The sequence below is a fragment of the Schistocerca nitens genome, chromosome 3 (genome assembly GCF_023898315.1).
Source record: "Schistocerca nitens isolate TAMUIC-IGC-003100 chromosome 3, iqSchNite1.1, whole genome shotgun sequence".
In the NCBI taxonomy this organism is placed as follows: Eukaryota; Metazoa; Arthropoda; class Insecta; order Orthoptera; family Acrididae; genus Schistocerca; species Schistocerca nitens.
The window spans coordinates 636,558,151-636,583,357 of NC_064616.1; the positions used below are offsets into that span (position 1 = coordinate 636,558,151).

A 25,207-nucleotide genomic window follows, 5' to 3' on the forward strand; every position below is an offset into this window, starting at 1 on the left:
AGTGTGGGGGAATAGTCCAGACAGCAAATGTGATGAAACAGGTACCAAGGTCATGATTTTCATGTTGTAGAACATGCTCTGCAAGAGGATATTGCATGTTGTCAGTGTACACCTTCTGCCTATGCCCATTCATCCTAGCTGAAGTTGTACCGATGTAAAAGGCTGAACAGTGTTTACGTAACAGCTGGCATATGACATGTACCATTTCACATGCTCTACAACATGACAGTCATGAGCTCGATACCTGTTTCACCACATGTGCCATCTGGATTCTTTCCCCCGGACACCAGTTTCTCAGAATTCCACAGGTTGGAACCAGCACTACAACATGTCCTTCGTTCTTGCCACCCACCTCACCTTAATTTATTTCAGTTCCTTCCGTCTCAGCATTTCTTTACAGTAACTACTCTTTGCTTCACTCCGTTTTAGTTTTCTACATCTTTCATTGTCTTACCTGACTTTTTTTCACTGCACCCCTCCTAACTGTGTTATGTACAATGCACTTAGCTCTTCACTCTTAGTAACTCCTGCACAATTTTTAAGCAGCACTCTTTGTCTTGCATATTATCCTATCTTCCACCTTTAAGCTCAGGTTTTCAAATCTTGTCCAATGCAGTCCCCAACAATCAGTCTTTCCTTCTCATCCCATGTGGTAAGTCTCTCCTGACCTGTAGTTCTGGGTGACTTTCCCAAAATCTGCCCCTTTTCCTAGACCTCTCCAGTCCTTTTCCTTCACCTCTCTTCCTTCACCTCTCTTCCTTCCCCTTCAACTCTTCTGACTGAAGAAGGAGACACTGGCTCTGAAAGCTTGCCTAATTATAACCTCCTTTCCTTTATGTGTTCTGTCACCACTTGGTGAGTAGAATTCAATTTACATTGCACAGAGACATAAGGAATTTTAGAAACAAACACACACCTAACAATGTAGGCTAACATGAAATGCATATATTAATAAAGTTATTCATGTTTGAAGATGTTGGTAAAAAGCATGGTTCACATCACCAACAAACAATGATTATTGTACAATGCTGCATCAATGTAAGTATATATAATTTTTAATATGTTGCCCATAATATTCTGAGGCCATCAGTATCCTAGTATTGTAATGAAACAAATGCAATTTTAAACCAGAGTGACAAGTTGGCATTTGAAGCCCAGGTCCAAGAAGAAGTCTAGTGTCTTAACCACTGCACCTCAACTTGTGATCATCATTACTTAAACAGCTTTTGTTCAGTTGTCAGTAACAAAGTGCCACAGAATATATTGTAATATCAGCTACACAGAAATTAATGGGAACAAGGTGAAATGAAACAAAAACATAAACTTGATATTAACGTGTAGATTATTGGGAAAGGGTACACCATAGGAATTTAATTATACTCTTGTTCATGTTTTGAAATGTGAACAACATATGCTGTATTCAGATTGAATCAATCACTGTTAATTAATTAGACAACTGATTGTAGCTGATCAGGTAGGGGCAAAAAACAGGAATTGCAATTTCATAAAATTCACTTTTGCATACAATATAAACAAAACAGAAATCAGAAACTGAGTAATTTGCAAGTCACATGAAAGATAACTGGCATATGAAAAGGGGACCTATGGTCATGGAAGATGAATGGTCCACTTTGGTCTACTGAAAGAATTTTAGGAAAGGAGAACAAACACATACCAAATAGTTATGCGACTCATTCTTGAGTACTGCTTTAGTGTTTGGGATCACACAAGGGCAGATTAAAGGAAGACATCAAAGCAAATCAAAGACGTGTTGCTAGATTTGTTACCGCTAGATTCAATAAACATACGAATATTATTGCACTGCTCAGATATCGCAAATGGGAATTGCTGGAGGGAAGACTATGTTCTTTTCACAAAACACAGTTGAGAAAGTTCTGAGAACTAGCACTTGTGATAGAGTGCAGAACAATTCTACTGTCACCAGCTTATATCTCACATAAGGACTGTTAAGACAAGAGAAATCAGAGCTTGTGTAGATGTAGAAGCATAGTCATTTTCTCCTCTCTCCATTTGCAAGGGGAACAGGAAAGGCAATAATTACCAGTGATGTAAGGTATCCACAGCTATGCTCCATATGATAACCTGCAGAGTATGTTTGTAGATGAAAATATTCAGAAAATTGTTGAAGAAAGAATATGGTGCCTGTGCAACACGATGAATTTCCTCTTCAAGTAGATATTATCTGTTCCTACAACAACTATGGGCGCTAAAGACTACACTGTTGAGGGCCCATAACACCATATATATCATATAACAACTATGGATGTGTACCTATATCTAAAAAGCAAAAATAAACTAAAATAACAACAACAGGAATGATTTGGAAAAACCATGGGAAACCCAAATTTGAATGGCTGGGTCAAGTCAATAAGCCAGTATCCTCTTTACATGAACATACTCTGTACATAAAATGTTTATAATTATAATAAAACAATTGATAAGATCTAAAATACAAACAAACACTATTATCTGCTATTCCATTGCATAATAAAACTCAGTTAACTTGATGTAAAGTCTCCCTTCAGCAAAGAGTGGGTTTGAGTTTGAAAACCTGCAGTCTGACAGTTAAAGTCTTCAACCATTGTGGAATCTGATCGAAAATTTATGTTGCAGACACCTCTCTGAACAGTAGTTAACAATGTGTTCCCTAAATATATATTATAGCTCTGTCTTATGTTCACTGAGTGCTTGTTCCCTTTATACAGGTTCTTGTTTACAACCAGCAATCTTGTGAGTGAGTACATGTTCTGTGATGTTGAATTAAGATTCCCAGTGAAAGTGAATGGAACATATGGTTCAGACAGTTAGCTTTCAGACAAAATACATTCTTTTAGTCTGAACCAAGTTTCCTCAAAGTTATAGCCTCTATGACACCAAGGAATTAAAATATGCAACATACACCAATTTTAGTGTGGACAATTTTCTAATAATTAAGATAGCCATGGACTTGACTAAAATAAGGGACTGGTTGATAAAAACACATCCTGATACATCAATGTAGCAATGTACCATCAATTTGTCAATGGAGGGAAGTGGGGGAGGGGGGGGGAGGGGGGGCGAGGGGGGGGGAGGGGCAGCACTGCAATTTCAGAAGGAGACCAAGGTTTGGCTACAGTATGCAGGTTCTGATGGATGTAGGATGCAGTAGTTATGCAGAGATGAAGAGTTTTGCAAATGATAGACTAGCACTGAACTGCATCAAACCAGTCCTGTACTGAAGATTGCCACAGTGACAATAAGGTGGCTCCATTCAGATTGTGCAGTTTGTCATGCTCATGAATGTGTCCTTCCATGAGAGGCCCACAAGTCTGGTGGCTGTTGCTTGAACAAATTGTGCCCCCATGGTTAGAAATTTAAATATCCATGTGAACAGAATTCTGCAAGTCTATAGGTGTACTATCTTTTATTGCAATTAAGAGCCTGCCTGTTAGCTGAGAGTCAAGAGCTGCTTTCTCCAGAATATGATTTGCTATATTATTCAGTTGGTGGCCTAAATGTTGTACCACTCATAAATAAACCATCTTTCAAGTTATATTCAACCGTTATACGAAAGTTCAGGAAGGAAAATATAAGTTTCATATTCAGTCAACAACAACATCATTAGAGAATTAGAGACATCACTTGCCTGGACTTGACAACTACGGGGAAAGAAATCAGTCAAAAAGTATGGGGAAAGAAATTAAAATGAGGAACTGTGTGCCGGACCGAGACTCGAACTTGGGACCTTTGCCTTTCACATACTTTCTCATGCTAATGATCAAGTCATTGAAGCAAACAATTAAGAGGATATGTCTTACACACTTAGGAAACTGTTGGAAGAATATAAAAAGTGGGGTTTGAAAATTAATTTTGTGAGGACAGAATATCCGAGTTGTGGAGAGGAGAGAAATAACTTGGCCATTGACAGACATCAGATTAAAGTGTGTAACGAGTTTAAGCATCTGGGTAATTACATAATGGAAGATGTGACAGATATCCAATGACGGATCAGGCAGGGAAGGGTGACTACCTAAAAATTAAGTCCTGTACTTTGTTCCAAAAAATAAGTTTGAAGGTTAAAATGTGATTACAGAAATCCATAGTGGAACCAGTAACAAGTTATGGAAAAGTGTATTGAGGACTCACAAAAACAAACAGAGATTAAAAGCTTTAGAAATGGACCACTTGAGAAGAGCATATAGTATCTCCTGACTTCACTGGACAATAAATGAGAAAATAGGATAAAGAATGCAAATCCATTATAGTATTATGGATAGGATGGAAGAAAAACAGCTGGGGTGGTTAAAGAAAAAGAAGAGAATGTCCATGAAAAGGGTGGCTAAAGGATATCCAAGAAGTGGTGGAGAGAAGAGGAATATAAGAGGATGAGGAAGTATGTGGAGATCAAGTAGTTTGATGACAGAGATGTGGGATGTGGTGACAGCTGTAGGACACCCACAACGTGGAAGGAATTGATAGCATGTTGCTGTAAAGTAAATTATAATTACCTTTCAACACTGTTGTGATACTCTGAACCTGCTGAACCTCCAACTGCATACAGATAACCATCCATAACAGCCACACCAACACGGTTTCTCGGAACAGACATGGGGCTGCAAGGTCTCCATACATCTTTAGCAGGATTATACCTGTCCACCCAGTCTGAGTCATATCTAGAGTCTGGAGAGTTGTGGCGGCCTCCCACAGCATAGAACATTCCCTGCAATAGGGGAATGTGATATTTTGGATTACATTTGAAAATAACTATAGACTTACATTTCAGAAGAGCAATGCAAAATAGGAACTAGTTTTGATAAAAGTCTGTCTGCTATTATGATTTATGAACAAGCAGCATTATTCGTGGTGACGACTTATAAACCTGACTTCCTAGTAACAATGAATGGCCCATGGGGCACCTATAGAAAGCAACAGCACAAAGGAGAACAAACATATATAATTTGCATAATTGACAATTGACTCATATTAATTGATGAATAACCTCAGGAACTGCAACAGTGTACAATGGGTAGGCTCATCACATCTTGGATTGTACTATAGTTGCAACATCAAAAACTGTTAGGAAGGACTGAATATGAGATTGCACCACAGGACATTGTGTTACCTTTGTTAAAATGGTTTAAAAAAGTCTCCATTTAGTAGTGGTAGTAGTAGTAGTAGTAGTATTTTTTTAAATATTGTACATAACAAACAATTATTGTAATAAGTGTGTTAAAATGATGTATATGATTATATGCCTTATTTTAATTTTCTAGGTGTAAGTTGTAATTTTAGAAGAACAGTAAATAGTTTTGTCTCAACAAGAGGTGTGTGAGGGTGTAGTAGGGGGGAAAAGGGGGTTGGGGGGAGAGGGAGGGAGGAGATTATCTGTTGTCTCACTTGTCTCAGGTAGTTCAGATTCTGGACCTGAAATGAAATAAATAGAACTGAAATCAATAGGTAAATCTGTTATGTTGGATACAGGCAAAATGTCAGGGCAGAGAAACAATTATTATAGCTTTGAGCAAAATGGGATTTCACAGGTGGTTATTTAGAGAATCAAAACAATACAAACAACTGGAAACAGATGTTGATTCAATCTAGGAGAGCAATGTTTGATGCTATTTATGAATAACTCTCAATACAGACAAAGACAAATACAAGAAATATACAGTATGTGTAACACAGATAACGTACACAATGTGAATTTCATTGTGAGAAACAGCTGATATCAGTTTCCTATGCAAAATATGAGAGTGTAAAAAAAATCTGAGTCACATAGTAATTAGTAGAAAAACTATTATCCAGTATGGTATGTGATGTGTTTTCTATGATCAAACAGTACTTTTCCTAGACAATTAGCAGGTATTTTCCTTCAACTGAGGAAACATTTATATGTAATCCCAATCAAATAATACAGACCATAAAGCTGGAAAGAAACCTCAACAACTGGGATCAAGATTTTCAAAAATGTGAATAGAGAACAAAGAGTTGGATACGGGGACTATCATAACAAAATTAGTGAAGTCTGAAGCTAGTGACAATTATGTTTCCAGTTTAGTTTTTTGTTTTGTTTTTATTGTATTCTCAGTTTCTGCTATGCCTATGTTGTTTTGACAGAGACAGAGACAGAGAAGCAAGCAATGGTATAAACAGTGGAAAGAGATAAAATTTTATCATTTCCATTATACCCAGTCTGTTGTATGTGAAATATATGGTACATCATTCATATGTATATTCTTACAGGAATTAACTACATCACCAGAATTTCCAGTAGAGGCATGTTGATAACTACATCTGATCACTTAAGTCTACAATAATGTATACTGTATCACAGAATTTTTCATACTAAAGGCACACATAGAGACTCTGGATACTCTTCTTGTTTGACTGCGCAATATGATTAGTTTTCTAGAAATTCTTTTTCTTGGTGAGAGCCAGAATTTTTTACTTTTTTATTTATTTATGGTTCCTGTAAATCTAGTGTTGTATGGTATAAAATAGACATTTGACCAGCCATTAGGTAATACATACATCTATGACATCAAATACTATCTATTGCATGATTTGTTTCATACAGAACAAATATTGTTGATTCATTTAAACAGTTCCCTCTAAATGCATGTTGGGATTCTGGTAAAGAACAAAAGGAACACACAGTTTTACTTGAGTTTTAATAACCTCTTTAGACTCTCATTATTCACTACCTCTTCTGAATATGAAAAATGCATACTATACACACCTTTAGAAAAGCGCCTCCCAAACCAGATCGTGGAACAGTTAAGCTAGCAAGTTTTGTCCATGTACGGTCATCCACATTATATGCTTCCATTACATCAAGTGAATTTCGAAAATAGCCTCCAGCAATATAAATAACTCTTGGAGTATTTGGTGTTCGTTCCTTCACACATGGCCGTTTATGCAGAGTTAGATCCTGAAAAAAAAAGTTGTTGATTGTCATGAAGGTTTTGTCATATCTTGCTTCAGCTAATGGGCAGTAATGCTGAAGCTACATCATCTTGACCCACATTAAAAACAAAACAATAGTACTGTCACAGTCTCATGTAGAGTGTGTTTGAAAAATGTAATAATTGATGGACATTTACTGCAAACGACTTTATAAGATGATTCCGTGAGAAATAGATGGAGTGTATTTCACATTTTTCAACAACAATTTACAAAATTATAAAATTTTGACATTGTATCCATTCACTAACCTTAAAAATTTGTGCAAGATATTCTCTGCAAGCAGGTAATTTCTTTAGAACATCACAGTTCTTCATCTGCTCATGTAAGAAGCTTGGTGTAAGAAACTGGCACCTTACAGCATGGAGAATGTGTTCCATTTTTGGGAACCTGTTTTCTTCATCATATTTCACCCATTTCAAAACAGCATTGTACACTTCTCTTTCTTCTGTTACATTAAGCTCATCTTTCTTTATCAGTGCAACCAACTGTATGGCTGACAACTGAAGAAATTCTTCCTCTTGGCAGACCTATACACAAACAAAAATGTCACTTTTGTAATCAAAAGGTTATTACAATACCACATTTTAATTACAAAAATAAATCAACTCTTAGGAAACTCAAGTTTCTCACAGTCAAAATGCATTTTCTTCAGGACTACATGACTCTACATTTTTCCAGAATATTTATAAACATTAACAAACTACAAAATACCAGTACCGGTAATACCTTACATTAGCAAATCATTCTTCACGTCTGTATCTGTTGAAAGTGAATCATTTTTACAAGTTACAACTATATGCCCAAAACATGTATATTTTTTGTGAGTTATGGCAGCATTACACAACAATGTTGCAAAATTAGTGAGTGCCCTTCAGTGAGAGACAAGCAGAGAAGCAAGCTATTGTCAGAGACTAAAAACTCAGCAGTCACATTAGCTGTGAGAAAAATAGTTTGAATATTACATTCTCCGAAGGAGTTTTACGCTAAATGAGACAGCTTGTAGGCAAAAAAGCTAGTCTGTACATAGTTCTGTTCTTTTGTCTGTTGTACTTTGGGATACATATTTTTTTTCCAAAAGGGAGAGGATGTGTGGATGGCACACTAAATATGTTTGAGCCTCTGATGTAAGATTTGGCATTTTCTTGTTGCACTGCGCCATGGTGAGTTATATATGGACAGGCATTTTAAATTTATATATGGCATTCCCCCATGAACCATGGACCTTGCCGTTGGTGGGGAGGCTTGCGTGCCTCAGCGATACAGATGGCCGTACCGTAGGTGCAACCACAGCGGAGGGGTATCTGTTGAGAGGCCAGACAAACATGTGGTTCCTGAAGAGGGGCAGCAGCCTTTTCAGTAGTTGCAGGGGCAACAGTCTGGATGTTTGACTGATCTGGCCTTGTAACATTAACCAAAACGGCCTTGCTGTGCTGGTACTGCGAACGGCTGAAAGCAAGGGGAAACTACAGCCGTAATTTTTCCCGAGGACATGCAGCTTTACTGTATGATTAAATGATGATGGCGTCCTCTTGGGTAAAATATTCCGGAGGTAAAATAGTCCCCCATTCGGATCTCCGGGCGGGGACTACTCAAGAGGATGTCGTTATCAGGAGAAAGAAAACTGGCGTTCTACGGATCGCAGCGTGGAATGTCAGATCCCTTAATCGGGCAGGTAGGTTAGAAAATTTAAAAAGGGAAATGGATAGGTTAAAGTTAGATATAGTGGGAATTAGTGAAGTTCGGTGGCAGGAGGAACAAGACTTTTGGTCAGGTGATTACAGGGTTATAAATACAAAATCAAATAGGGGTAACGCAGGAGTAGGTTTAATAATGAATAAAAAAGTAGGAGTGCGGGTTAGCTACTACAAACAGCATAGTGAACGCATTATTGTGGCCAAGATAGACACAAAGCCCATGCCAACTACAGTAGTACAAGTTTATATGCCAACTAGCTCTGCAGATGATGAAGAAATTGATGAAATGTATGACGAGATAAAAGAAATTATTCAGGTAGTGAAGGGAGACGAAAATTTAATAGTCATGGGTGACTGGAATTCGAGTGTAGGAAAAGGGAGAGAAGGAAACATAGTAGGTGAATATGGATTGGGGGGAAGAAATGAAAGAGGAAGCCGCCTTGTAGAATTTTGCACAGAGCATAACTTAATCATAGCTAACACTTGGTTCAAGAATCATAAAAGAAGGTTGTATACATGGAAGAATCCTGGAGATACTAATAGGTATCAGATAGATTATATAATGGTAAGACAGAGATTTAGGAACCAGGTTTTAAATTGTAAGACATTTCCAGGGGCAGATGTGGATTCTGACCACAATCTATTGGTTATGAACTGCAGATTGAAACTGAAGAAACTGCAAAAAGGTGGGAATTTAAGGAGATGGGACCTGGATAAACTGAAAGAACCAGAGGTTGTAGAGAGTTTCAGGGAGGGCATAAGGGAACAATTGACAGGAATGGGGGAAAGAAATACAGTAGAAGAAGAATGGGTAGCTCTGAGGGATGAAGTAGTGAAGGCAGCAGAGGATCAAGTAGGTAAAAAGACGAGGGCTAATAGAAATCCTTGGGTAACAGAAGAAATATTGAATTTAATTGATGAAAGGAGGAAATATAAAAATGCAGTAAATGAAGCAGGGAAAAGGGAATACAAACGTCTCAAAAATGAGATCGACAGAAAGTGCAAAATGGCTAAGCAGGGATGGCTAGAGGACAAATTTAAGGATGTAGAGGCTTGTCTCACTAGGGGTAAGATAGATACTGCCTACAGGAAAATTAAAGAGACCTTTGGAGAGAAGAGAACCACTTGTATGAATATCAAGAGCTCAGATGGCAACCCAGTTCTAAGCAAAGAAGGCAAGGCAGAAAGGTGGAAGGAGTATATAGAGGGTTTATACAAGGGCGATGTACTTGAGGACAGTATTATGGAAATGGAAGAGGATGTAGATGAAGATGAAATGGGAGATAAGATACTGCGTGAAGAGTTTGACAGAGCACTGAAAGACCTGAGTCGAAACAAGGCCCCGGGAGTAGACAACATTCCATTAGAACTATTGATGGCCTTGGGAGAGCCAGTCATGACAAAACTCTACCATCTGGTGAGCAAGATGTATGAGACAGGCGAAATACCCACAGACTTCAAGAAGAATATAATAATTCCAATCCCAAAGAAAGCAGGTGTTGACAGATGTGAAAATTACCGAACTATCAGTTTAATAAGTCACAGCTGCAAAATACTAACGCGAATTCTTTACAGACGAATGGAAAAACTGGTAGAAGCGGACCTCGGGGAAGATCAGTTTGGACTCCGTAGAAATGTTGGAACACGTGAGGCAATACTAACCTTACGACTTATCTTAGAAGAAAGATTAAGAAAAGGCAAACCTACGTTTCTAGCATTTGTAGACTTAGAGAAAGCTTTTGACAACGTTAACTGGAATACTCTCTTTCAAATTCTAAAGGTGGCAGGGGTAAAATACAGGGAGCGAAAGGCTATTTACAATTTGTACAGAAACCAGATGGCAGTTATAAGAGTCGACGGACATGAAAGGGAAGCAGCGGTTGGGAAGGGAGTAAGACAGGGTTGTAGCCTCTCCCCGATGTTATTCAATCTGTATATTGAGCAAGCAGTAAAGGAAACAAAAGAAAAATTCGGAGTAGGTATTAAAATTCATGGAGAAGAAGTAAAAACTTTGAGGTTCGCCGATGACATTGTAATTCTGTCAGAGACAGCAAAGGACTTGGAAGAGCAGTTGAACGGAATGGACAGTGTCTTGAAAGGAGGATATAAGATGAACATCAACAAAAGCAAAACGAGGATAATGGAATGTAGTCGAATTAAATCGGGTGATGCTGAGGGGATTTGATTAGGAAATGAGACACTTAAAGTAGTAAAGGAGTTTTGCTATTTAGGGAGTAAAATAACTGATGATGGTCGAAGTAGAGAGGATATAAAATGTAGACTGGCAATGGCAAGGAAAGCGTTTCTGAAGAAGAGAAATTTGTTAACAACGAGTATAGATTTAAGTGTCAGGAAGTCGTTTCTGAAAGTATTTGTATGGAGTGTAGCCATGTATGGAAGTGAAACATGGACGATAACCAGTTTGGACAAGAAGAGAATAGAAGCTTTCGAAATGTGGTGCTACCTGAAGAATGCTGAAGATAAGGTGGGTAGATCACATAACTAATGAGGAGGTATTGAATAGGATTGGGGAGAAGAGAAGTTTGTGGCACAACTTGACTAGAAGAAGGGATCGGTTGGTAGGACATGTTTTGAGGCATCAAGGGATCACAAATTTAGCATTGGAGGGCAGCGTGGAGGGTAAAAATCGTAGAGGGAGACCAAGAGATCAATACACTAAGCAGATTCAGAAGGATGTAGGTTGCAGTAGGTACTGGGAGATGAAGAAGCTTGCACAGGATAGAGTAGCATGGAGAGCTGCATCAAACCAGTCTCAGGACTGAAGACCACAACAACCACAACAACAACATATGGCAGTAGCAACCAGAAAGATCGCGGGAGGCGCACATCGGCACGGCGCGTCACGGACAGTAGTTGCTCCAAGTAAAGTCCCGTCCACCAGAGGGCACACGAGAATTCAGCCGCACCCTCTGCCAGCGGAACAACAACTCAGGCAGCATGGGCCGTGCCCAGTCAGTTTTACATCTGGCATGCCTAGCAGACAGTTCCCAGTCTACACTATGTGAAGAATGACGGACAATGTGAATCGTGTTTATACATATATAGACAGGCATTCATTACTATTTTCCAAATATCTAACTTCACAAACTAAAATAGCTTTTATTGAGAGAAGTAAACTGTCATCACTAACATTTACTACAGTTTTCATCATAATGAGAAGAATGTATTGCTTAATTGCTCCCGAAATGAATGTTTTTGTACTTGAGTGCACTGTGTGTCTTTTATCATTAAGATACATCATTCAAAACATCCTAAAAAGAACCAAAAAATGAAAACTGGACAAGAGATGGTGAACATAGCGAATCTTTGTTAAAGAAACTCATGCCTGTAGACAGAAATAATGCTCTGTTGCCCTTTCATCTAATACAAAAAATATAAAAGTTTCATGTGATGATACTAGTTTATAAGAGCTTGACTGTCAAAGAGACTAATACTACATTTATGTTCACTATTTATTTCATAAATTTAAATCTTCAAGTGGTTAGCAAATAATATAGTAACACATTTCTGAGACTGAACACCACGATGCAATGATATCAGTTTTTCAGTGATATTACAAAAAAAAGGAATATTTATCAAGCTTTATCACTATTAATAAAGTTTTTTTTTTGTATACTGCAATACATCAATGCATGATACTGAATGGGCCAAAATATTAATGTATCACCTTCCAAAATATCTCTGTTTACACCACTGACAAAATACAGAACAACATAATAAGGTAAATTATGGAAAAGTATCTGAATATGGTCTAGTAGTTCTCTGGGATTTTGCAGGAGTGGCTGTTATTGTCTAACATGCATAAGTTAAAAATATAAATAATAATGATATAAAATATAAAAAAGCACAGAGTACATAAGATTATTACCTGGGTGAAATGTTGTACAATGAACTGATTTGCCTTTTGGCATAAATCTTTACAGCCATGTTGCTCGGCAAATTTAGCAATGCCTATTGCATTGCTGGGATCTAACTGTCGCTCAAGAAACAAACAGCAAGCATCTATCACATTAGTCACCTAAATAAAATGGAAAAAGAAAATGTTAATAAAACACTTTATACATAGAAGAGCAACATATTGGCAAGAAAATATAATGAAATCTTTCTACAATCTTGTATACATATTAATTCATGCAAGTTTATAATGAACTCCACTACTATCACACTCAGCAATCAGAATTTTACTGGCCTAAAGTAGCTTTGAACGTCACCTTGGAAACCATGTTACCGTTATTAGATTACTGACTACATCTTACCATCAACAGACACTACTACACTACTGCAACACTGAAATGATGTTAACAAGAAATTATAATACTATTTTGAAACACATGGATCTTGATCATCAGTTAAAGAGTGATTCTCTCTCTCTCTCTCTCTCTCTCTCTCTCTCTCTCTCTGTGTGTGTGTGTGTGTGTGTGTGTGTGTGTGTGTGTGTGTGTGTGTGTGTGTGTGTGTGCGCGCGTGTGTGCAGATGCACGCCCATGTGTGCACACACCCATGTATTCAAGTTCTAATAGTGTTTTGTACAGTGTGTTGAAGTATGAAAGTTATATTTTGCAAGTTCTGATTACTTCTGCAACACATGAACTGCACAATGGCACAACTACAACTATATTTTGTTAGAGGGCTACAGCTTTTCCACTTCATCATTATTTTCCATTGCACTTGTCACAGATGGAGTGTCACAATTTTCAGCAACAAAACAAATACCTAATTTCACAATAGCCATGTTTCTTGTGTTTATTGCTAGCTCAGACATATTCGTTAAGAAACATTTTTCGTAGTTTTTTTATATTTATATGCATGGCCATTCAGTTTTTTATGGTCAACAGTGGGTCAGAATATGCTTTTATTCAGGATAAGCATTGCATATAAGAGTAACATCAAGGCTAATTTGGTTATTTCCTTTGGCATCCTATGCTCTTGTAATGAATGCGCACATCTAGGCCATATATTTCTACAAATTCTACAGTTTTAAAAGTGTAATGCAAAACTAATTTGTATATTTTATATCTTGAGAAAGCATATAAAAGTGACATCCCATATATGGAGCCAAATATCTTAAGATTGTATGCCTATGCTGATATCTACCATACCTGGAACATAGTTGCAGCAGGTAAAAGTTGACATACAGTAACTTCAGTGACACGTATCTGACCAGTATACATGAAGTACATGAGACGAGCCATTGCAGTGGGGCATACACCTTGTAACTTCACTCTAGACATTTCACATTCTTTCAGACCACCTGTAAACATTGCCTGTGAACACAAAGATATATTTCACTAAAAAGTTACATGGGAAATATTAACAGTAAACCTTAAATAATAGTAAATACCACTGTATAGAATAATAATCCTAGCAAAAACACTGATATGAAATGCAGAAAATCTCTGCTAATCTAGATAAAGTGAATCATATTACAGTGTCCAATCACATTAATGTGACAACCTGTCAAAAGCCTTTTGCAGTGCAAACCTGCAAATCCCAGTGAGACTTGCAGGAAGAGTGTCGATGAGGTTCTGGAAGGCACTGACAGGGATGTGGAGTCATGCTGACTCCAATGCTGTGGCCATATGCACTACATTTCTCAGTTGAGGATCAATGGCCGTAACAGCCCAATCAAGGTGGTCCCACAGATTCTTGACTAGGTTTTAATCTGTGGTGTTTGGAGTATGTTAAACTCATCCTGGTGCTCTTTGAATGATGCACGTACACTGCAAACTGTGTGGCACGAAGCATTGTTGTGCTGGCAGATCCCATCCTGTCAAGGAAAAACAAACTGCATGTATGGGTGGACATGGTCCCCAAGGACAGATGCATACTTGGGGTGATCCACTGTGCCTTCCAGAATGATGAGATAACCAGGAAATGCCACAAAAACTTTACCCAGACCATAACACTCCCTCCTCTGGTTTGGACCCTTCCGACAACTGTTGCAGGGTGTTTGCTTCCTGTCCAATGGAGCATAAACTATGATTCTTCTATAAAGGCCACCTGTCATCGCTCATTGGATGTCCAGCAGGGTTATTCATGCACCAATTTCGGCCTTCATCACTGATTGACAGTAGTCAGCATGACTGCATGAGACAGGTGCCTGCTGCAGAAGCCCATACACAGTAAAGTTCACTGAACAGTCATTGAGGAGAAACTGTTGGTAGCCCCTTGGTTCATTTGGGTGGTCAGTTACTCAACAACTGCATGTCTATTTTCCCACATTCATCACTGCAGCTGTCATTCACCCCTGTCATCTATGGCCCATGGTGCACTACTGTTGCCATGGCTCTGGTTTTGGATTGCGCCATTTTGCCACACACAGTATACTTTAATCATGGTGGCATGGAAATAGTTTACAAACTATTTTGGAAGCGCATCCACCCTTGCCCCAAAGCCAATGACCACGCTCTTCTGGATGTCAGATAAGTTTCTCCCAAAATATGACAAAGACTGCACTGTTTTCCATGTCCCCCCTACACACTTCATATACTCTCCACAGCTAGTGCCAGGTGGTTATTGCATGCTGATGTTGAACGTAGGTGGTAGTCATTTTCAAATGACTGAACTGCATAGTTAGGGACAAAAATTAATCAATGAGGTAGGATTTTAGCTCCCTGTGCATTTCATTACAAAACCCAGAAGTTTTCAAAAGAATACTAATTCAAATGGCATAGCAAAGCCATTATTAGCAATGTGGAGGGATATATTCTGGCAGTCCCAACCTGTCATCTCATTTTAGCTACAATTGCTGGATGAATTCACTGTATGCTTAGATGTTACAGCAGTATGTGGTGGCACACTGGTAAATTCTCCAACCTTCTTTAGTGAATTACTTTTGGTATGCCCAATGAAACTCACTTGCTTTTGCTACTTGATTATATCAGTGTTATGTTCCATGTTTAATATGTTGTTATAATACTGGATCACCTATTTGGACACACTGAGCACTACTCGACACTCCCTAAACTGTTGCCTTCAGTACCACCACTCAACCTTTTTCTTCACAAACTGCAGATGTCTAAAATTGCACTTAGCTTCAACATGCCATGCGACTGATTTATTGTCCTAGGTGCATATATATTTTTTTAATTCTATAATATTAAGAATATAGAGTCAACATTCATCACCTCTCTCAATAAACAGTTCATTACATACAACAAAGATCTTGTGTTAAGGACGATACTAGCTAAAAAGTTGGCTACTTTTATTTTACATCTATTGTAACATTACATTTTCTTATGGAATAGCAGTTGCAATAAGTGACACATGTTCTACACAAAAGTACCCAGGACTGTGGCAAACAACTTCAGAGAGTTACTTTTTTTTCTATTCCACAGAACCCTCACCTTAAAGTATGGACTAGCAGCAGCAAGAACAACTTTGTGTGCATGGAAGAGTTCTGATCCAACCTCCAGTACCACATCAGTTAGCATTCGATTACTCCTCATCATACACATCATCTGTAACAACATATGTTACACATCATTTTAAGTAAAAGTGCTATTTTAGAGCATAAAAAGTTATCCTATTCATTTGTAAATACAAGCTAATAGAAATACATATAAAGTTAACATCATAGATGTAAATATAATAGAGGGAAACATTCCACGTGGGAAAAATATATGTAAAAACAAAGATGATATGACTTACCGAACGAAAGCGCTGGCAGGTCGATAGACACACAAACAAACACAAACACACACACAAAATTCAAGCTTTCGCAACAAACTGTTGCCTCATCAGGAAAGAGGGGAAGGAGAGGGAAAGACGAAAGGATGTGGGTTTTAAGGGAGAGGGTAAGGAGTCATTCCAATCCCGGGAGCGGAAAGACTTACCTTAGGGGGAAAAAAGGACAGGTATACACTCGCACACACACACACACACACACACATATCCATCCACACATATACAGACACAAGCAGACATATTTAAAGACAAAGGGTTTGGGCAGAGATGTCAGTCGAGGCGGAAGTGAAGAGGCAAAGATGATGTTGAATGACAGGTGAGGTATGAGTGGCGGCAACTTGAAATTAGCGGAGATTGAGGCCTGGTGGGTAACGGGAAGAGAGGATATATTGAAGAGCAAGTTCCCATCTCCGGAGTTCGGATAGGTTGGTGTTGGTGGGAAGTATCCAGATAACCCGGACGGTGTAACACTGTGCTAAGATGTGCTGGCCGTGCACCAAGGCATGTTTAGCCACAGGGTGATCCTCATTACCAACAAACACTGTCTGCCTGTGTCCATTCATGCGAATGGACAGTTTGTTGCTGGTCATTCCCACATAGAATGCATCACAGTGTAGGCAGGTCAGTTGGTAAATCACGTGGGTGCTTTCACATGTGGCTCTGCCTTTGATCGTGTACACCTTCTGGGTTACAGGACTGGAGTAGGTGGTGGTGGGAGGGTGCATGGGACAGGTTTTACACCGGGGTTGGTTACAAGGATAGGAGCCAGAGGGTAGGGAAGGTGGTTTGGGGATTTCATAGGGATGAACTAACAGGTTACGAAGGTTAGGTGAACGGCGGAAAGACACTCTTGGTGGAGTGGGGAGGATTTCATGAATGGTGGATCTCATTTCAGGGCAGGATTTGAGGAAGTCGTATCCCTGCTGGAGAGCCACATTCAGAGTCTGGTCCAGTCCCGGAAAGTATCCTGTCACAAGTGGGGCACTTTTGTGGTTCTTCTGTGGGGGATTCTGGGTTCGAGGGGATGAGGAAATGGCTCTGGTTATTTGCTTCTGTACCAGGTTGGGAGGGTAGTTGCGAGATGCGAAAGCTGTTGTCAGGTTGTTGGTGTAATGGTTCAGGGATTCCGGACTGGAGCAGATTCGTTTGCCACGAAGACCTAGGCTGTAGGGAAGGGATCGTTTGATGTGGAATGGGTGGCAGCTGTCATAATGCAGAATCCCCCACAGAAGACTGCGTCAGCTTTCAGACAACACCACATACTACCACATCAAACCCACCAACAAGCAACAGTACCTGCATTATGACAGCTGCCACCCATTCCACATCAAACGGTCCCTTCCCTACAGCCTAGGTCTTCGTGGCAAACGAATCTGCTCCAGTCCAGAATCCCTGAACCATTACACCAACAACCTGACAACAGCTTTCGCATCTCGCAACTACCCTCCCGACCTGGTACAGAAGCAAATAACCACAGCCACGTCCTCATCCCCTCAAACCCAGAATCCCCCACAGAAGAACCACAAAAGTGCCCCACTTGTGACAGGATACTTTCCGGGACTGGACCAGACTCTGAATGTGGCTCTCCAGCAGGGATACGACTTCCTCAAATCCTGCCCTGAAATGAGATCCATCATTCATGAAATCCTCCCCACTCCACCAAGAGTGTCTTTCCGCCGTCCACCTAACCTTCGTAACCTGTTAGTTCATCCCTATGAAATCCCCAAACCACCTTCCCTACCCTCTGGCTCCTATCCTTGTAACCGCCCCCGGTGTAAAACCTGTCCCATGCACCCTCCCACCACCACCTACTCCAGTCCTGTAACCCAGAAGGTGTACACGATCAAAGGCAGAGCCACTTGTGAAAGCACCCATGTGATTTACCAACTGACCTGCCTACACTGTGATGCATTCTATGTGGGAATGACCAGCAACAAACTGTCCATTCGCATGAATGGACACAGGCAGACAGTGTTTGTTGGAAATGAGGATCACCCTGTGGCTAAACATGCCTTGGTGCACGGCCAGCACATCTTAGCACAGTGTTACACCGTCCGGGTTATCTGGATACTTCCCACCAACACAAACCTATCCGAACTCCGGAGATGGGAACTTGCTCTTCAATATATCCTCTCTTCCCGTTACCCACCAGGCCTCAATCTCCGCTAATTTCAAGTTGCCGCCACTCATACCTCACCTGTCATTCAACATCATCTTTGCCTCTTCACTTCCGCCTCGACTGACATCTCTGCCCAAACCCTTTGTCTTTAAATATGTCTGCTTGTGTCTGTATATGTGTGGATGGATATGTGTGTGTGCGCGCGAGTGTATACCTGTCCTTTTTTCCCCCTAAGGTAAGTCTTTCCGCTCCCGGGATTGGAATGACTCCTTACCCTCTCCCTTAAAACCCACATCCTTTCGTCTTTCCCTCTCCTTCCCCTCTTTCCTGATGAGGCAACAGTTTGTTGCGAAAGCTTGAATTTTGTGTGTGTGTTTGTGTTTGTTTGTGTGTCTATCGACCTGCCAGCGCTTTCGTTCGGTAAGTCATATCATCTTTGTTTTAACATCATAGATGAGTAGACACTTGTCAGTTTTCATGGCAGATGGAGCCAGAAACCATTATATAAAGAAAAGCTCGCTTGTTGTGCCTGGATGACTTGCAGTTACTTGAAGTATGACAAGTTCTGTATTTAGTAGTTGTGACTCTAAATTATATTAGTGAGGAACAAGATGATGCTTGTGTTTGTGAGGAGGCAACATCATCCTTCAACTCATAAAACAAAGAAAACAGTGGACACATGCAGAAAAAGATACTTCCATACATTCTACAGCCATAAATTTCCAGTTAATGTTTTTAGTCTGATGCTCTTTGTATAGAAGCCACCATATGCCTTAGTATGCATTTAGACCTATCCCTACATGCACTACAGACAAGAGCTCAAAGTAGTACTTTGAGTTTGCTACAGCTGCTAATTAGTTAGCATTAAAAGGAGATTGGTCTACAGTTTTGTGGTACACACTTGTTCAAAGACTAACAACTGATCATCAAATGTCTCTTTAGTACTTTGTGAAGAAACCCACAAAACACTAAGGTATTTAGAAAGTTAAGAGTGTTTCACAAGAAAGGAATCATAGAGGTCACCACTTAGGTGTCACTGAGGTCATTGTAATAGATGGAGAGTTTTGATAAGTAGGTTCACTCTTTACTCTTGTGGATGATCCTCCATGGAATTCCACAGAGAATTAAAATAAGTCCTACCTTCAATGAAGATTTATATTATTTGAATATGATCTTTATTCACCACTATTGCCCAGTTTCGGCCTAATGGTCATTTTCATGTGTACATGTATATACAATTTTGCATATGGAAATAGCAGTTCATACATGAAATCAAAAATAAAGACAAAATGTAAAGGCATGTTGAAAAAACATAACTGATCCAACTGAATATATATCACATTACAAAATACAATACCAGGTACCTACACTAACAGCTACTGCCAAATGAAATATGCAGCACAAATGTGTTATACTGTACACATGTAGATCTACATTAACAATCAGTAAATGTGGCCTTGAAAATGACTGTTAGATTGAAATTGGCCAAGAGTGATGAACAAAGTGTCTCATTCGAATAATATATTGTGTCAGGGGAAAAAAAATGACTTCTTTTACCCAGTCTTCAATTGCTTTGAACACAAGCATAAGGAAAACCAAAGACAATTTCACTGAAGTAAGGAAACTGTTGGAGGGAACTGGCATGACTTATGCAGAGGTAACTTGGGCCTACCCATTCCTGCAGTTCACAACATTCTTCAGGATCCATCTATCATGTGAAGATCTCTTCCTCATAGGTTCAATGGTCTTTGAGAGAGGAGCAGATGGTACATCATGGAATGTGGTACTTACAAATACTCAAGGAATTAGAGAATTGTGCATATGATTATATGAACAACAGTACTAAAGGCAGTGAAAGGTGGTTCCAGTGCTACAATATTCCTACAAAATTTCAAAGCAAGAAATTTGTGATTCAGTATTGTGATAAATATGTCACATATAAACATGTTGTTGTCAAGACAATGACTCTTTAACTGTAAGGGAAGGTGCAGTGATAGCATTATTGCTAGCAACTTCATATGGTTACCAATTCATTACATGGGGCTTACAAGTGTTTCAGGGGACTTTTTTGTGAATCGCCAGATTCTGCCCACTTAACCTTACAGACATATTTCATATGCACTTACTACACTACAAGCAAAATGGGAATAAGCTGCAAGACAGTATCACCTGAAATGACCTGTTGTTTGGCAACTGATTAACTTCTGATTCTGAGGGCACATCTCCCAGTTAAACTGAATATGACTTCCCTCAACATGATTTGCCATGGCTAGTAAACCACATTTAGGAGGAGGAGGACATCACCAAGTATTAAAATTTGGGAAGTGGTGCAAACAACAATGTCTGTCCCAAATGGCAGTAACACTTGCAATAAGCCACAGTCTGAAACCAGACAGCTGGCTCTTTCACCATGATGATGATTCAGGACTTCACTAAAAAATTTATCCTGGTCATTTGGCTGCAATTGGTTGCAGTTTTCTTTAGGGTACTCCCCTATTGCCTTATTTCCACAAGCAAAGACAAAGCTCAAAAAATGGCGAATTTTCATGGATGAAGAGCTCCTACAGGTATAGAACAATAAATGAGCCCAGGAAATCAGATAGGAGGTGGTCAAAAAATGATTACGAGATGTATGTACTGATCACAGAGGAAATTATTCTGAAAAATATAATAATCTAATTATCTTTCAATGGCCAAGGCCAGTAAAACAGGGTGACGGCACTCAACCTGGAGATAATCGATTAAAATCCTGGTGTGGAACAAATTTCCCATTGTCAGTAGATATAGGTTAACACCCCCAATCTCTCCACAGTGTCTCATGGTGAGGGAACACTCAGCTCTATTTACTATGTTTCATCCATTGGATGAGGACATTAAGCACTCCAGATCTCTTGATGTTATTCAGGAGAAGTAAATTATGAGCCGGTACCAGTGTTCACCCATTCCCTCCCGTCATTTCCAGACTAATCTATGACATGACAAAGACAATGCAAGAGTATACTGCAAATGTATCAATAAAGTTATCACACAATAAATATACACATATTAGTCACCATTCAGTCATATCTAATGATGCAAAATGAGTGTAAAGGAACTTAAAAATAGTGCTACTTGATTAATTACTATCATTTAACGTCTCTCTGCAATATTATATGGTGTTTAGTAATCATTCAAAAACACTCACACACACATAGAATCAACATCCACTCTACAGAAGAAGAAGGAAGATTGGAAGATTAGAAGATTACAATTTAGTGTACCGTTGCCAGTGAGATAGGTGAAGACTAGGTACATGCTCTGATTGGCCTGTGATGTGAAGCGAAATTGGTCGTGTCCTTTTCAAAGGAGCTGCCCTAGCACTCACCCTAAGTGATTTAGAAAATAAGGAAAACTTGAATCTGTATGGCCAGTAGGTACGGAAACCTCACCCCTCCCAAATGTGTTGCAACTATGACATTGGCTGTACTGCAAAACTTTCCTGAAAGCAATAAGATCTATAGTCCATAGCTAAACAGACATAACAGGGAATAAGCCATAGATATAAAAATTAGCAAACAACTCTGACAACATTGGCTCCCCTCGTCCATTCTTACAGTGTTCCACAAATTCTTCCAAAAGTGTTTCTTACTGCCATTAAGAGGAGGGGTGATTAATCAAAGGGCCTAAAATTCCAACTTTTTTCTTGATTACCTAGTACATTTGCCATGTAAATGAGGAAACTTTTTAATGTCATAATCTAGATATGATAGATTCTACACTGATTTTACATTCTGTGTCTGCAGAAATCCAAGAAAATGCCTTAGCTTTACACAGCACAACATTTCAAACAGTGAAAGTGTGTTTCTGTCAACACGTCAATAAAAATATGCACTACCTGTGGCGATGCGAAAAAATGCAAATGCATACGGAGGGCAGATATTATAATATTAAGTCAGCGAAGAATGGAAATATTACAAATAGGGCATTACATAGTTAAAGGCAACGGCCTTGCCGCAGTGGATACACCGGTCCCCGTCAGATCACCGAAGTTAAGCGCTGTCGGGCGTGGCCGGATGTTCGATGGGTGAGTCCGCAGCTCGTGGTCGTGCGGTAGCGTTCTCGCTTCCCGCGCCCGGGTTCCCGGGTTCGTTTCCCGGTGGGGTCAGGGATTTTCTCTGCCTCGTGATGACTGGGTGTTGTGTGCTGTCCTTAGGTTAGTTAGGTTGAAGTAGTTCTAAGTTCTAGGGGACTGATGACCATAGATGTTAAGTCCCATAGTGCTCACAAGGGAACCTCCCCATCGCACCCCCTCAGATTTAGTTATAAGTTGGCACAGTGGATAGGCCTTGAAAAACTAAACACAGATCAATTGAGAAAACACGAAGAAGTTGTGTGGAACTGTGAAAAAATAAGCAAAATATACAAACTGAGTAATCCATGGGCAAGATATGCAATATCTAGTACATCGTGAACTCAGAAGCGCCGTGGTCTCGTGGTAGCGTGACCAGCTGCGGAACGAGAGGTCCTTGGTTCAATTCTCCGATCGAGTGAAGATTTTAATTCTTTATTTTCAGTTTATGTGACAAACTCTTATGTTTTCATCACTTTTTTGGAAGTGATTATCACATCCACAAGAAATCCTAAATCGGGCAAGGTAGAAGAATCTTTTTACTCATTCGCCAAGTGTACAAGTTAGGTGGGTCGACAACATATTCCTGTCATCTGACGCACATGCCGTCACCAGTGTCGTATAGAATATACACTCCTGGAAATGGAAAAAAGAACACATTGACACCGGTGTGTCAGACCCACCATACTTGCTCCGGACACTGCGAGAGGGCTGTACAAGCAATGATCACACGCACGGCACAGCGGACACACCAGGAACCGCGGTGTTGGCCGTCGAATGGCGCTAGCTGCGCAGCATTTGTGCACCGCCGCCGTCAGTGTCAGCCAGTTTGCCGTGGCATACGGAGCTCCATCGCAGTCTTTAACACTGGTAGCATGCCGCGACAGCGTGGACGTGAACCGTATGTGCAGTTGACGGACTTTGAGCGAGGGCGTATAGTGGGTATGCGGGAGGCCGGGTGGACGTACCGCCGAATTGCTCAACACGTGGGGCGTGAGGTCTCCACAGTACATCGATGTTGTCGCCAGTGGTCGGCGGAAGGTGCACGTGCCCGTCGACCTGGGACCGGACCGCAGCGACGCACGGATGCACGCCAAGACCGTAGGATCCTACGCAGTGCCGTAGGGGACCGCACCGCCACTTCCCAGTAAATTAGGGACACTGTTGCTCCTGGGGTATCGGCGAGGACCATTCGCAACCGTCTCCATGAAGCTGGGCTACGGTCCCGCACACCGTTAGGCCGTCTTCCGCTCACGCCCCAACATCGTGCAGCCCGCCTCCAGTGGTGTCGCGACAGGCGTGAATGGAGGGACGAATGGAGACGTGTCGTCTTCAGCGATGAGAGTCGCTTCTGCCTTGGTGCCAATGATGGTCGTATGCGTGTTTGGCGCCGTGCAGGTGAGCGCCACAATCAGGACTGCATACGACCGAGGCACACAGGGCCAACACCCGGCATCATGGTGTGGGGAGCGATCTCCTACACTGGCCGTACACCACTGGTGATCGTCGAGGGGACACTGAATAGTGCACGGTACATCCATACCGTCATCGAACACATCGTTCTACCATTCCTAGACCGGCAAGGGAACTTGCTGTTCCAACAGGACAATGCACGTCCGCATGTATCCCGTGCCACCCAACGTGCTCTAGAAGGTGTAAGTCAACTACCCTGGCCAGCAAGATCTCCGGATCTGTCCCCCATTGAGCATGTTTGGGACTGGATGAAGCGTCGTCTCACGCGGTCTGCACGTCCAGCACGAACGCTGGTCCAACTGAGGCGCCAGGTGGAAATGGCATGGCAAGCCGTTCCACAGGACTACATCCAGCATCTCTACGATCGTCTCCATGGGAGAATAGCAGCCTGCATTGCTGCGAAAGGTGGATATACACTGTACTAGTGCCGACATTGTGCGTGCTCTGTTGCCTGTGTCTATGTGCCTGTGGTTCTGTCAGTGTGATCATGTGATGTATCTGACCCCAGGAATGTGTCAATAAAGTTTCCCCTTCCTGGGACAATGAATTCACGGTGTTCTTATTTCAATTTCCAGGAGTGTATCAGATGTGTTTTCCTGTGGAGGAATCGGTTGACCTATGACCTTGCGATCAAATGTTTTCGGTTCCCATTGGAGAGGCACGTCCTTTCGTCTACTAATCGCACGCTTTTGCGGTGCGGTCGCAAAACACAGACACTAAACTTATTACAGTGAACAGAGACGTCAATGAACGAACGGACAGATCATAATTATGCAAAAATAAAGAAACAAAACTTTTCACTCGAGGGAAGACTTGAACCAAGGACCTCTCGTTCTACAGCTGCTCACGCTACCGCGGGACCACGGCGCTCCTGCGCTCACGCTATCCATGATGCGTATCTTGCCCCATGGACTACTCAGTTTGTATATTTTGCTTATTTTTTCACAGTTCCACACAACTTCTTCCTGTTTTCTCAGTTGATCTGTGTTCAGTTTTTCAAGGCCTATCCACTGTGCCAACTTATAACTAAATCTGAGGGGGGTGCGATGGGGAGGTTCCCTTGTCAGAGCCATTGGATGGGTGACCATCCAGGCTGCCACGTGCTGTTGCCATTTTTCGGGGTGCACTCAGCCTCGTGAT

The 25,207-nt window shown here is 40.6% G+C and overlaps 1 protein-coding gene across 1 annotated transcript in view; it reads right to left on the reverse strand.

Annotated features, from left to right (window-relative positions):
- LOC126249690 (kelch-like ECH-associated protein 1B) overlaps positions 1-25,207 on the reverse strand; it is a 461,976-nt gene that overhangs the window by 11,412 nt on the left and 425,357 nt on the right. Inside the window, exons 5-10 of the mRNA XM_049951369.1 lie at positions 16,028-16,141; positions 13,781-13,945; positions 12,550-12,699; positions 7,215-7,493; positions 6,740-6,931; positions 4,509-4,720 (exon numbers count right to left, since the gene is read on the reverse strand). Of these exons, the coding sequence (XP_049807326.1) occupies positions 4,509-4,720; positions 6,740-6,931; positions 7,215-7,493; positions 12,550-12,699; positions 13,781-13,945; positions 16,028-16,141 (1,112 nt within the window). The remainder of the gene's footprint in view (positions 1-4,508; positions 4,721-6,739; positions 6,932-7,214; positions 7,494-12,549; positions 12,700-13,780; positions 13,946-16,027; positions 16,142-25,207) is intronic.